Raw genomic sequence first — 13,815 nt, 5'->3', positions numbered from 1 at the left:
ATTTAAAGCCTGTAGAACAAGGGTTCCATGAGGTGCTTCAGTCTAAAAACACTCAGGATTCCCTAAACAGCTTTTTGTGTTTGTGTTTGCAAGTAGGCTACAAACATAAATAAGTGTGTGTGTTTTTAATTAAATACGAGCCTATAAATGTAAATAAATAAACATAAATAATTTTCAGTCCGCTGTCTGAAAAACAATTTTTTTTAAATGGTATGTTCTTTACTTTTAATAGTTAGTTAATATGAAGAAATTTAATTCCAAGCTACTTTGGATCATTTCTTTAGTCCGATCATTAAAACATTTTCGCATAACGTAGAACAGCTGTGTGTAAATGAAAAAATGAAAAAAAAAAAAAAAATTAGTGATGATTTTATGTGAATTTTATGCTCTTTATGAAGGCGCTAGTGTGTTGTGGCAGTTGCCATTATTGCTTTACATGTTTTACAGTACAGTCTATGTTGAATGGCTAAGTTACTTGTTCTCCAAGGGGGAGAGCAGAATTCAAGCCCAACACAGGGAAGCACTTATTGGGATTCTAACGCTACATTCTACCGCTCTCATTGCATCACTTTAATACTTTAATACGAGTTATTGTGCAGCCCATGTGCCGAAGGTGTATACAGTTGTAGGCAGGGATGGATCATAGTCTTGCAAGGCCCCTGGTTGCCTGCTCCCCTTAATAATAAAGCAACTGGAAAACACAAACAAATATAGGTATATTAGAACCAATTAAAAAAAAGATGAAGTCGTGCCCGCAGCACCAATTGCGACAGTATCTCATCAAGTTGATATAATGTACATCTTGAAATAAGAACAGTACCGGAGGGCTGAGGACAGATAACATTTCTTCATTCATTTATTTATTTAGTCATTATTATGTTCTAGGGCTACTTATTCATTAGATTTTAATAGCTGCAGTGGTTTTCCCTGAGTTTTGAACCGCCCCAGTGGTTTGTCCTGAGTCTTGGAACCACCCTAGGGCTCGTAGTCTAGGGTGGTTCCAAGGCCCCTCGCAGTCAGAGGCCCCTAGGCACTGTCCTCACTGGCCCAGTCAGTTATTCATGCCTTGTTATAGGCTATTTCTGGGCCCTGAAGTGGCCAAATATTGTTTTTTAAACATAAAAAATTGTACAAATATAATAATGACCCACTGGTTGGATAGTTTTGTCCTGCATGCCCTTTAATCCTGAATGTTTTTCTTCTTTAAACATCTTCCTCCCACTCATATTGTCATGATCAAACATAAACTCACTCTCATATCCTGCATACTGCAACTGTATTACAAAATGCCATCTTCTCTGCCTCTCTTTCTCACTCTTTCTCTCTCTCTTGCCCCATCTACCCTGTTCTGTTCGCAGAAAGCATTAGGGTATAGTATAAATACAAGGCTTAAGTCAGTCTAAATACACAGGATACGCAGGAGGATTTCCACCCTCTGTCCACTTAGATTGCATTAGGGTTATTTATGGCTGGGGAACACCTTCGGAGCACTTTAATCACTTCAGCCCGTGCAATCGCATGGAATAGAGTGCGCCTCTGTTTAGCTGTTTAGTCCCTTAAACCAAATTGTACTTGTGTGATGTGCTTTTTATAGCCTGCCTTTTATGCATTTTCCAACACATCATCCCTTTAAACGATAGACTCCCCTGGAAAAACGCTGTCTAATGACATTATGGCCAGCTGAAGTACTCTATGCCCAAGTGAATGAAGTTTCCAGGTCACATTATGTAAAGTAAGTGTATGGAGCTGAGGAATTTCTTTTGCTGTTGTTTCCATCCAAGCCTACAAAGTTATCTGGAAAGACCGTAAATAAGGCCTAAAAAGGGGGTTTTGCCCTTTTTTCTTTGGTCTTTGGAGCTAAAGCAATAAACTAGAGTTCCAAAATTTGGAATCAAGTTTGCATAAACATTTATGAACTGCTTCTAATACATTAGTCATGTTCAACTCTGAACATGCTAAATAATATCATGGGCCCCCCATGGGCGAGACATGTTGGATATGTCCAGAATGATGATGCTAAAAGTACTGTGAAAGCTGTAGAAAATGAAAAATGAAGTTAGAATGAACTTATTATCCAAAATACCTTGTATTTTAAAAGTGGTGATTAAATCTGAAGGCAGATAAGTTGTCAAGATATTGTATATAGATTATTACAGATTTTTATTTACCATAATTTCACAATATAATGGAAATATTAAATAAAACATCTGAAGATACCTTTTGGTATTTAGTTTATAATATTTCTACATTGTGGAAGTTATTGTTGTATATAGAAAATAGTAAAAATTAGTCTGAACAAACTTTTTAATGGTAGTCTACGGTACTGTACAAAAGTCAGAGACCATCCCTTTGTTTATTTCATTTCCAGTCAGAACCGTCATAAAGTGCAAGTTCGCAGTGTCAGGAAAATAAAAAAATAAATAAATAAATATTTTGTATTTAACAGATTACATAAAACCTAACATTCACAGAAGCAGCTCCCCAAACATACCTTAGTTGCCTTGCACGTTTCTTTCTCATGTGCATCTAAAATGGCTAAAAGAGATTAGATGTAAAATAATCCACTTTCATAATGAAGGGAAACATTAAAGGACGATGGGCAAAAAATAAACAGGAGTTGAAGTTCAAAAGCTTATTAAAAGAAAAGTTTTTGACCTGTTTCATCCAGCCTGAAAAGGATCTGGAAGGATGTGTAGCTATCAAAACGATGTTTCTGAAAAAATGAAATAGGCAGAAAAGAAAAAAAATTGCATTAGAACTCGGAAACTGGACATCTGAGTTGTTCGAGTAAGAGGCCATAAGGATTTATTGGATTGTGCGAAGCAGAAAATGCAACCAACTTCTAAGAATAAACTTTGGGGTGTTTGCAAGTAGCAAATGTTTTTCTGCTTTTGGGCTTAATGCCTGTTTTGATTGGAAATTAAAAAAAATGAAAAGATGGTCTCTGATTTTTGGTCAGTACTGTTATGTATGATCTTATTGTGTGTGTATGTCTGTGTTTACGTCTGTCCTCCTTCCTTTTTAGGGTACCAACATAGCCGCAGGACGTGCCATCGGCGTGGTCGTCTGCACTGGCGTTTCCACAGAGATCGGCAAAATCCGTAACCAGATGGCCTCCACGGAGCAGGAGAAGACGCCGTTGCAGCAGAAGCTGGATGAGTTCGGCCAGCAGCTCTCCAAAGTCATCTCCCTCATCTGCGTGGCCGTCTGGGTCATCAACATCGGCCATTTTGGCGACCCCGTCCACGGCGGCTCTTGGGTCCGCGGGGCCATCTACTACTTCAAGATCGCTGTAGCATTAGCAGTGGCTGCCATCCCTGAGGGGCTTCCCGCTGTCATCACCACCTGTCTGGCCCTGGGCACCCGCCGCATGGCCAAGAAGAACGCCATCGTCCGTTCACTGCCCTCTGTGGAGACGTTGGGCTGCACCTCTGTCATCTGCTCCGACAAGACAGGCACTCTGACCACCAACCAGATGTCTGTGTGTAGGGTAAGTGAAGTAGACTGTTTGGTCTTCTTAGTGCTTTTTTGTTGTACTATTAGGACTACAGATGTAACAAGTCTACAATTTTTGCTTCAATTTCTAGATTTTCAGTATTTTGATTTAAAAAAAAAACTTTCCAAAGAATGATCTTTATTTAACGAAATAGTACCCTGCACACTCAGCGTACACTCTCCGGTCACTTTTTAAAAGTGGAATACATCTCAGTTGCTAGAGGGCTGCTTTACAGATAAGGCAGTTTAGCTGGGCAACAAAGTGCTGTTTTACTCCTAGCTAGCTAACCAGGTAAGTATACAACAATGACCGAAATAAGCTGAATGTTCTCTTTGAATACTCTTTCAGCGTTCAAGATTCATCCACTGGGGGAATGGGTCCTTATTAGAAAATGTTGTCCTGCATGGTGTGTGCAATTCCACATTTTTTCAAAATCCCCAAAACGTACATAATGCAGCCTTTAAACAGTGCTTTACTGAGTGATGTGATTGTCAGGTCTCTAGTCACACTTGTTAAACTCAAACAGCACAAACTTACAGTTATAAATATTATAAATGTTGGAGCACTGTAGGTGGAGCTACCCAGAATTCTTTGCGTTGTTGGTTTCTGCTTATTACCTCTTTTTTTTTGTTATCTCTCATTAATTCTGTTCATAAAAGTGTCTTGTTTTGTGATATGATGCTTCTCTCATGCTGAAAGTTAGGGTTGTATTTATTTTTGATGCTCTTGGTGTTTAGTGTTCTGATATATCGGTTTAGCCTGTATTGCAGTCATATAGTTGAATCAGGAGTCTAATATCGGGTTCCCCACTGGCACAACAATCTAAGGCTTTGCCCTATTGAGCACTAAACAGTTCAGATCCCACTTGCTAGCCAAAAGACCTTGCTAGTAATTGCTGTCTAAACTGATAATACGGCAGGTCATAAACATCAACCAATATTATCACCCTACTGATCTATTGTGTAGGCCCTGTTCAGTTTAGTTCAACATTATTGTCTTCATGCTGATGCAAAAGCAAGCCAAAAAGCTTGCTCACAAGACTCTTTGGGCAACATGTGTGCTACATATAACAGTACAACATAACAATACACTATAATAGATACAATACTAAAATGCATTATAGTTATATGTGGTACTAGATAGCACACACAGTCTGCTATCTGCACTGTCTAGCAGTAGTGGGTAGAATACTGGTTCATCTGGTATACTGGTTGATATTCTTCCTCAGTATACCAGGTGAACCAGTCACAACCATTATACCACAAATGAGTGCAGATAATACAGCGTACAATCCTTGTAAAACCACATTAACATTAGTCCATTTGGCCTGTTCAAATGAAAATTAAAGCAGTGTCTCGATCACCTTCCACTATTTGGTCTGTTTCATCTGAAGTAGTCCACTTTGCTTTCGAGGCAGTGAACATAAAGGAATGGCCCTTCTTTCTTTGCCAGAATGTGACTACTGCTACATCTAAGGAGGAATGGCAAATTCAAATAAAAAGCTGGCAAATAAGAAGGAATTCAGCATTATAGAAATTAAGATGTGAAATAACATTTCACTGCTTTTGCCCGGCGAGCAGGGCTAGTGTTTGCAGTGTTTTTGCACAATAAAATGATTTCAGATTTACTTTGGTTGTTAAATATGGTTCTTATTAAAAGTGAAGGCGTATCACATAACAATAAGCCACTGTTATTCTACAAAAATAGGTCTACTTAAGCATCTAAAATGTTTTTAAGTATACTGTTAGAAATGTGTATTATTCCATTATTTCGCACGTCAGAACAAAACCTTGTATCTTCAAAATGACAACTTTACAGGAGAAGGAAGAAACATACTTTACTTTTAAGGGAAGTAAATGGAACCAAACGTTTTTCCAAGTCATTTTGGGCCAGTTTTGGTGACATTCGCTCATTAGATCAGAGGACGGTTGTTGCATAATGCAAGGGTTAAATGTAAGATATGTAATTTGTAGCTTAGCTTTCCTTTAATTGTTTACCTAATGGTTCTAGTGAGTGTTTTTTTCTGTGGTTGTATTATGTTATATGAGTGCAACAAAGGTGTGTAGATAGATTTTTAGCTTTTGGATATTAAGATTGTGGAAAATCTTTTATGTATTTCTTCTCAGCCTTAGCCTCTTTAAGCGCTGATTACCTGCGCTTCATAAACCATAGGCCAAGTTACTGTGTTCATTTCCATTCGCTTTGAGAGTCCATCTCCAAAATCTGCCCCTGCTGCTTGCAGAGCTGTTTCTTTCAACAGCTTTGTTATTTTTGGAGCACTGACAGGTGGGTTCCACAGGCTGGGAAACTCCCTACAGAGCTGCCATGTTTGCTGTATGGACTTTGATGGGTTGCCAGTAGCAGCAACACTGTGTACACCTGGATGATGCAACACTAACGATGTTCAGGGCCGGCTCTCTCCGTCCGGCATGCAGAAGGGCAAATAAACCCACCAGTCAGGAAGCAAAAGACAAGAGAGAAGATGAAATAACAAACCTGCCAAATGCTGGCTAAAAAAATAATCACTCTCACTCCAGTGGCCTCAGCTCTGCTGCTGTAGTCTTTTCGAGTAGTTTACTCTGTGTTTCGTGTCGTAACATTAAATGAGTCCAACTACACGTCATCTGTTATGATCCGATCCAGTCTTACCTGTATTATCCCTAAGGGTGCAACAGTACAGTAAAAGCTGACATGATGATGAAATGATGTATCGAAATTTTAAACTGTATCGCTGATACTCTCCTCAGTCTCTTCCAAGGGTCTCCCATTTGCCATCTGTCTTGGAAGCCACAGGCAGAGAGGGGTGGAGCTTATGCTCTGGGTTGGGGATGGTGATTGATTAATATTATTCTTCCGTGCCTACTGGTGTGTGATGACTTTCTGACATTTTGGAAGCAAGCGGTCATTTAATTTTGATGGAAGATTATAGGAAAATAAGAGTTTTGTCATGAATGGTATGATGAGTCATCCCTAATATGGTCAGACACTTGAACTAGCAAAATAAAAAGGGTAAAAATTTGTTCTGTGTAAGGCAATATACCTTTGCCACTACTGCTGGTCTAGGCCTGGTTTTGCCACCTGCAAGTCACACAATTGAAATGCAGTGCTGTTTTGAACACTGAGAAATTGGGTTACTTTCACTTATGCTAACCATACACTAGAACACTTTGAAAAGACTTTTGAAAGACTGAAGTCTGACACTCTCTCACGTCTAAAGACAGTGTCACGTTTTTAGTCACAGACTATGATTTTGCAAAGACTAGGAATCTTGCAGTGTCACTATTTACAAGACTGCAACTAGATTTGGGATTATTCCCCATCATGCGCCCGGTGGAAATTTACAAGCAGATAAACACTTTTCCTTCCACTCTATAGTGGTACAGATGGGAAGATACGTTGGCTGGGCGTGTAAAGATCTGAGGCTCAGCCCAGTTCACTATAGAACTGTATACTCTGACAGATCGTCACCCAGAATCTTTTAATTAACCTGTAAAATGTGCTGCTACTTTTTAAATTTGATATAAAGATTTACACATCAACACAACATGCAGCGAATCACCATTGTTGACTGGGTGTTATGAACTAAACCATAAGAAGCAAACAAACAAAATAAGAAACCACTGTAAATATTAAATATTAAAACAGTCAGTTTACATTTTAACTTAATATGATTATTGTATTGAAGTGGAGCAGATTTGCCGTTTTTACAGAGATTTCAGGCACTTCCGCCTGCATTTTCTCTCTCTCTCTCTCTCTCTCTTTCTCTCTTTCTCTCTCTCTCTCTTTCTATCGCGCCACGCGCCTGCGCTCGCCCGCAAGCACTCATGCACGCCCCCTGGCAAGTCACTATTTGCATGAGCCAAGACTTAAAACTTACGAAAATATTAAACATGGTTGATTTTGTCGCAGCGTCAAGATGAGAAAAAGACTGAATTAAGACCACCATCTTGACCACCTTAGACTAAACGATCGAGATGACGCGAGTGTGACACGACTCTAACAAGACCCTCGTGATTTTATTCCGACATGGATATTTGGCTGCGACAGTGAAATCGCTTGAAAGGCGTTTGGTGTAAGGCCGGCATTAGTTATACTATTTAAATATAATTTTTAGGGATCCAACAATGCTGATAGTGGTATCAGGTATCAGCTCATTTAATCATACTCAAAAAGTGTACCAATACTAAGATTCAGTACCACCTGATACAATGTGATGTAAGCCTACTGTACACTTCTGCGCTGATGAATAAATGACTCAAACATAAAGTAATTGGATGTGATTCCTGCTGGTCACTGTGCTAGAGAGACTTTGAGACGTACTTCACTGACAGAAGGGTTTTGACACAAGCTAATTCATTTAGGATAGCTAGCTAATGCATTCAAATTGAACTGTTTAACAGCTAGATTTAACTGTTAAAGTACATTGCACGCATTTACACTAACAACTTACTAACTTACTCATTATGGTATCTGCATCGGCATGTACTTAAAAAAATGTACTCGTGCTCGGTCTGAAAAAATAGCCTCAGACAGAGGCGTTGTACTTGGCTGGTCTCGAGAACAATTTAGAGTCCACCTTACCCCTAGACAGAGACAAGACTGGGACCGCTAATTTACAGACTCAAACACTACAATGCTGACCGATAATGATATTAAAATCTTCAGTATTGGATGATACCAATCCAATAATTTGTTTTTAAATCCTACTAAGCTTTAAAATTAGGTATTTTTACTTGAAGTTCTTCAGTTAAGATCTGCGTCTAAAAGTAGGCCATCATTACTACTTAAACACTCTGCTACCCCACAGGAAGAAATATACAACTAATATCTCAGGACAGATTTGTTACAGCATTGGATCACATTCACTCTTTTCTTCTTCCCTCAGATATCCCATTCAGAAATTTCCACTAATAGCGACTCAATACTGGTATCTGGTATCAGATCTGTGCCATCTCCGTCTGTAACATGTGTGTGTGTGTGTCTTTGTGAAGACAGATTGACATGTTGAGAGTATTTTTATTTCAGAATTTTGCTCTTCTGTAAATGAGCTGCAGTAGAGAAAACACAATGACCTTAAGCCAGCTACCAGCCTGTGAGAAGCACTTCTGATCCACTGTAAATGATACATTTTTTCCTTGATGCCATTTCTGAAAGGCAGAATTGAGTTCTCAGAATGAAGTCTTTGTTTTCTTTCCCTTGGCCATGCCTCTCCCTCCTTTTCCCTCGTTTATCAGAAAACCACTCGCACGCACGTTTGTTGTCCCACTCCCAACTTATGTGACCTTTATGATTTCAATTGAAAACCGTGATTGAATTTTTCAAGTCACATTTTTGTTGTTGTTTTTTTTTTTTGCCTTTTTTCCAGCTAGACATGAATGCATGTTCAGTCCAGAAGGGCATTTCCAGTGTGCTGTCTTTGTTTCTCAGCTGTTTTGAGAGGAAAAAGTGTGTGTGTGTGCATGCACGTGTATGTACATGTGTGTTTGTTTTTGTGCATTCTCAAGAAAAAACATGCCCTCTCTTTGTAAGAAATCCGTGGGAAAACAGTGGCAACCTACAATGATGGGACTTTTTTTTTATCTAGTGAAAGAGCAAATCCTCCGCCCTCACATTTGAATGTTATATGGTGTTTTTACAAGCAAAAACAGTCACGGTCCAGAAAATGCCTTTAAAGACTGCGCCACTGGTGAAATAACATGTTTCGTTGTTTTCTAAGTGAGAATAAGTACAAACATCCTCTACAGAGAGCACAGATCTGCACATTTTAGTGCACAATTACTTTTTATTGGCTGAATTTACTGGATGTTAGAAATATAAACACAATGTGGCCTGTTGTGGCATATTATTTTTTCTTTATTTATTATTATATATTATTATTTTTATTTTGTTCTCCAATCAGTTAAACTTGGCAAATAAATATAAATTCTACACTAAAATTAGCAATTTGAGTGGGTTCCCTGTAGAGGGTGACAGTGGGGGGGCAGGTCATATGTAAGACACAGTGTCCTTACAAGGTACGAAAACAAACCTGTGTGTGCGATATGGGTGTGTTCATGCTTTGTGCTTATTCATGTGTGAGGGAATGTTGCCTACCTGTCATAATGCCCTGAGGCCTGTGTGTGAGAGTGTGTGCCGCAGGTCTCTCTGTGTTTAACAGCAGGGAGTTCCCTGTGTGAGAAAGCTGCTTAATCTCCCACGAGTGCCTGGAACCTTCCGGAAAGAGTCCCACTGCGCAGGTGTAAATATTTACTCACCTCGGCCTTGCTGCGATACGAGACTGGCCCTGATCTCACACACTGACCAGCTCCAAGACCTGCACTGCTGCAGTTCACACACACCCTGCCATTCACCACTCACGTTAGCACTGTATGTAGTGCTAGCACATGATTTTGTGCTCAGACAAATTACACTGTGTTGCCTTTGTTTGAAAAATTGTGTACCAGCACGGTGGAGCCACGAGGTTGAGGTTTCTAATAAAGTGGCCGGTAATTGGACACAGTGTTTAATAACTTCAGCAACACTGCTGTGCTTTATACACTTGTATCAGCACCACACACACACACACACACACACACACACACCAGTGTCACTGCCATACTGAATAATATATATATATATATATATATATATAATATCTGGTCAAATAATAAATAATATCTACAAATAGTATCTGGTCAGTGGTGGTCCTATGGTAGTCCCTTTCCATTTGAAGAAGGAACAATATGTGAAATACCAATAAAAACGGACCTGTATTATACTGAAACGTGATATTTGATGTTATTGGTGCTTAATATTGTAATGATATTTGATGACCAGTGTGCTCAAGTTTTAAAAGCAGAGTTTTTTTGCCATTTTGCCAGCTGTGCAACCGTACTGTGCCTTCGTTGTCGTAGTTTGCACTTGATAATGTACCACATTTTTCAGTTTAGCACCCGTGCACTGATTACATGGCCATGCTGTTGTGATGTACAGAATGCAGCTTGCAGCTGTCAGTAAAAGGCATTGTCCAGAAGGTAACATATGTTGCTCCAAGTGTGTACATATCTTTCAGCATTAATGGTGCATACACAGATGTGCTGGTTACCCATGCCATGACAGACCTTGGCTTATGAACTTTATGCTGGTAACATTCTGGATGGTCCTTTTCCTCTTTAGCTCTAAGAATGCGACGCCCATTATTTCCATAAACAGTCTAAAAGGTTGACTTTCAAAACCACCATCCGGATTTTCAGTCTATTTCAGAAGAGCTTGAGCCCAGAAAAGTCAGATATAGTCCAGGGGTCTGCAACATGCGGCTCTGGAGCCGCGTATGGCTCTTTTACAGCCTTGTTGCGGCTCCACAGCAGAATTGGATTTTTAGGTAAAAATAAAATAATCGTCCTTTCAGTAAAACAAAGCTCTTCTGATCGTTCAAACACAGTTTTAACAATAAAAGGTTTTAAACACTGAAGTTAATGTAGCCTATAACTGCTAATTCACCAACATTTAACCTTGAAGATGATGCTCAGACCATAGCAACGACAACAATCTCGCCTAACTATGATATGTTTAATCTTCAACTAGAAGTCAGCTTTAGAAGAAGCTTAAGTCAGCTGCTTACTCACCAGCTTCTCGTTTGAATTTTCCCGTTCTACCATAAATGGTGCCGCAGTTGCATTCTGGCACCTCAGGCACCATTTAAGGTGGAACGGAAAGATTCAAACAAGAAGCTGGCGATTGAGAAGCTCACTTCAGCCTTGTAAAAGAATCAAACGTTGAGAGACATTTTACAATAAACTTTATTACTTTTGTGGAAAAGTTTCCTGCCGGAGATGCAAGAAAAGCGGCTACAGCTTAAAGAAGAGCAAAGTGTGTCTGCATTTTTGTTTGTATTATATTTTTAGCCTGTACTAGTACATCAGCACATACTGAGACATATTTACAGCCAAGATGGAAAATGGACATGAAATGTTGCGGCTGCCAAGGTGATTTGATTTTTGTTGAAAGGACAAAATGGCTCTTCTTAACATTTGGGTTGCCGACCCCGATATAGTTTTAACTTGTACCTGTGAGTGCAGCATAAGATTTTGTTTATTGACAACAAGTTGTCAGTGTATTCCAGAGCTTATGCTGTGATATCCATGACAGAAGCATACCTGTTTTTTATGCAGTGCCATCAATTTCTTTGAACTCCCTCAATCTTTTGATGGTAAATACTGTTTGGGGTAGAAATGCTTACATTCTTGGAATCACTCATTTAGGAACATTGTTTTTAAACTGGATTACTTGCTGAAGGCAAAGTGACAAAGTGGCAAGTCTGGACGGGTCTCTGCTCGTAAAGAACTATGCTGTTTGTGGGTGCTCTTTTTATACCCGAGCACGATTGCATCACCTCTTTTAAAATGTTTTCTGAGCATTAACAATGTTCTTAGTCTTAAATGGCCCCTGTCCAAACAGTACTTTCTGTACTATGTTGGTTTAAATACAGGCAGAAGTGGATTTACAGATAACTTCTTTCTGTTTTTATTAGCATTCAAACTTTTTTGGAATTGGGGTGTACTTAAACAAACATTTATGTACAGTATAATACATATGGGTCATAAGTAATAACCCTATCCTATTCTATCTTGTCATTGTATAAAAATAAGTATGTTTGTAATAAAGGCTGTTACTGTTTGTGTGCACTAACTGTTAGTTCATGTGTAGCAATTATTGGCCACTAGTTGAAACTGAGTTTAGGCAAAGCATGACCTAGAACACACGTCCCCTGAGCTGGAGGTTTGAAAGATCTGTGTGTAGTGTTCTATTCGTGGCTGTCCTGCCTCAGTCCCTCTTTTCCTCTGCCCGGCTTCAGTGGGATGCCTGCATACTTCTCTCTTCCTATTTTTGTCCTCCTTTCCCTTTGTTTGCACTCTTGCCACTTTGCTATTGGTAAACTGCTGACATCAGGAAAGCCAAAGGCTTCAAAGGATGTTTCAAGCAGTGTGTGTGTGTGTGTGTGTGTGTGTGTGTGTGTGTGTGTGTGTGTGTGTGAGACTGTGTATGTGTGTGAGACTGTGTGTGTGTGTGAGACTGTGTGTGTGTGAGACTGTGTGTGTGTGTGATGGTGTCTTGATAGCATTTTTGTGTGTCTGTGTAAATAGCATATTTCTTCTCACTTTAATAGTCTCTTTATTCTAGTGTGTTGATGCACCAGCATAAAAGCTTTGTGCAGATTATTTGGATTTCTTTGCATTAGGTGACAATAATATTCACAAATAAAACAAAATTACATTTATTATAATACATAAGCTTAAGATTTGCACAGCTCTGTCTGTTGCTGCTGTAAACTTACCAGTTACCTTCAGCCACGAGATAGAGGTTTCTAATATCTGTCTGCCTGCCTCTCTTGTCTTCACTATATGACCAAAAGTATGTGGACACTCCCTAATTTTTTACTACAGATGTTTCAGCCACACTAATTGCTAACAGGTGTATAAAATCAAGCACATAGCCTTGCAATCTCTATAGACAAACATTGACAGTAGCATTGATTGTACTGAAGAGCTCATTGACTTTTAGTGTAGCACAGTCATAGCATGCCACCTTTACCACAAGTCAGTTGACAGTGACATTTCTGCCCCGCTAGATCTGCCCTAGTCAACTATAAGTGCTATTATTGTCAAATGGAAGCATTTAAGAGCAACAACAGCTCAGCCACAAAGCAGCTGAAAATGCAAGCTCACAGAGTGGAGCTGCTGAGTGCTGAAGCTTATAGCATGTAGAAATCACACTACAGAGTTCCAAACTGCCTCTGGATGCAACATCAGCACAATAACTGTGCATTGGGAACTTCATAAAATTAGTTTTCCACAGCCGAGCAGCTGCACACAGGCCTAAGATCACTGTGCGTAATGCCAAGCTTTGGCTTGAGTGGTGTAAATCACAGCACCACTAGACTCTGGAGCAGTGGAAACATGTTCTCTTTAGTGATAAATCAGGCTTCACTAACTGTCTGTCTCCTTGTTTGTGTTTTATATAATAAACTTTAAAAAATTTTATCCTAATTACTTACATTTGTTAGATCATGTGAACAGCTTGATTCTTCAAAACATCCATAGAAAGTCTGATTGGTCAGAAGCCTCAGAGTAAACAGTTTTATTTGCATATTGAAACCTTCTGTAATATCAGTATTGTACTGACCAATACTGTGATAATGATTACCAAACAGTATAAAGTGCTGCCCTGTTATCTGTCCACTAATACGTTCATTAAGGAGTTCTTGTTTAATTGTATAGGGCTGACAGTCAGTTAAATTAGAGTTGAAATTAAACGGCTTTTGCTGCGAAAAACTCTGCGTC

General features: G+C 39.3%; 1 protein-coding gene across 4 annotated transcripts in view; it reads left to right on the top strand.

Moving 5' to 3' along the window:
- atp2a3 (ATPase sarcoplasmic/endoplasmic reticulum Ca2+ transporting 3) overlaps positions 1 to 13,815 on the top strand; it is a 130,971-nt gene that overhangs the window by 78,380 nt on the left and 38,776 nt on the right. For all 4 annotated transcript variants that reach the window (XR_005007753.1, XR_005007752.1, XR_005007751.1 and 1 more), the window contains exon 8: positions 3,026 to 3,490. Coding sequence is in view for 1 of the 4 variants with exons in the window: in XM_036580438.1 (XP_036436331.1) it covers positions 3,026 to 3,490 (465 nt within the window). In the remaining 3 variants the exon portion in view is untranslated. The remainder of the gene's footprint in view (positions 1 to 3,025; positions 3,491 to 13,815) is intronic.

Source organism: Colossoma macropomum, unplaced genomic scaffold (assembly GCF_904425465.1).
Source record: "Colossoma macropomum unplaced genomic scaffold, Colossoma_macropomum, whole genome shotgun sequence".
NCBI classification, from domain to species: Eukaryota; Metazoa; Chordata; class Actinopteri; order Characiformes; family Serrasalmidae; genus Colossoma; species Colossoma macropomum.
The sequence above is the reverse complement of the archived record's forward strand: the minus strand, read 5'-3'. Positions and strand labels throughout refer to the sequence as shown.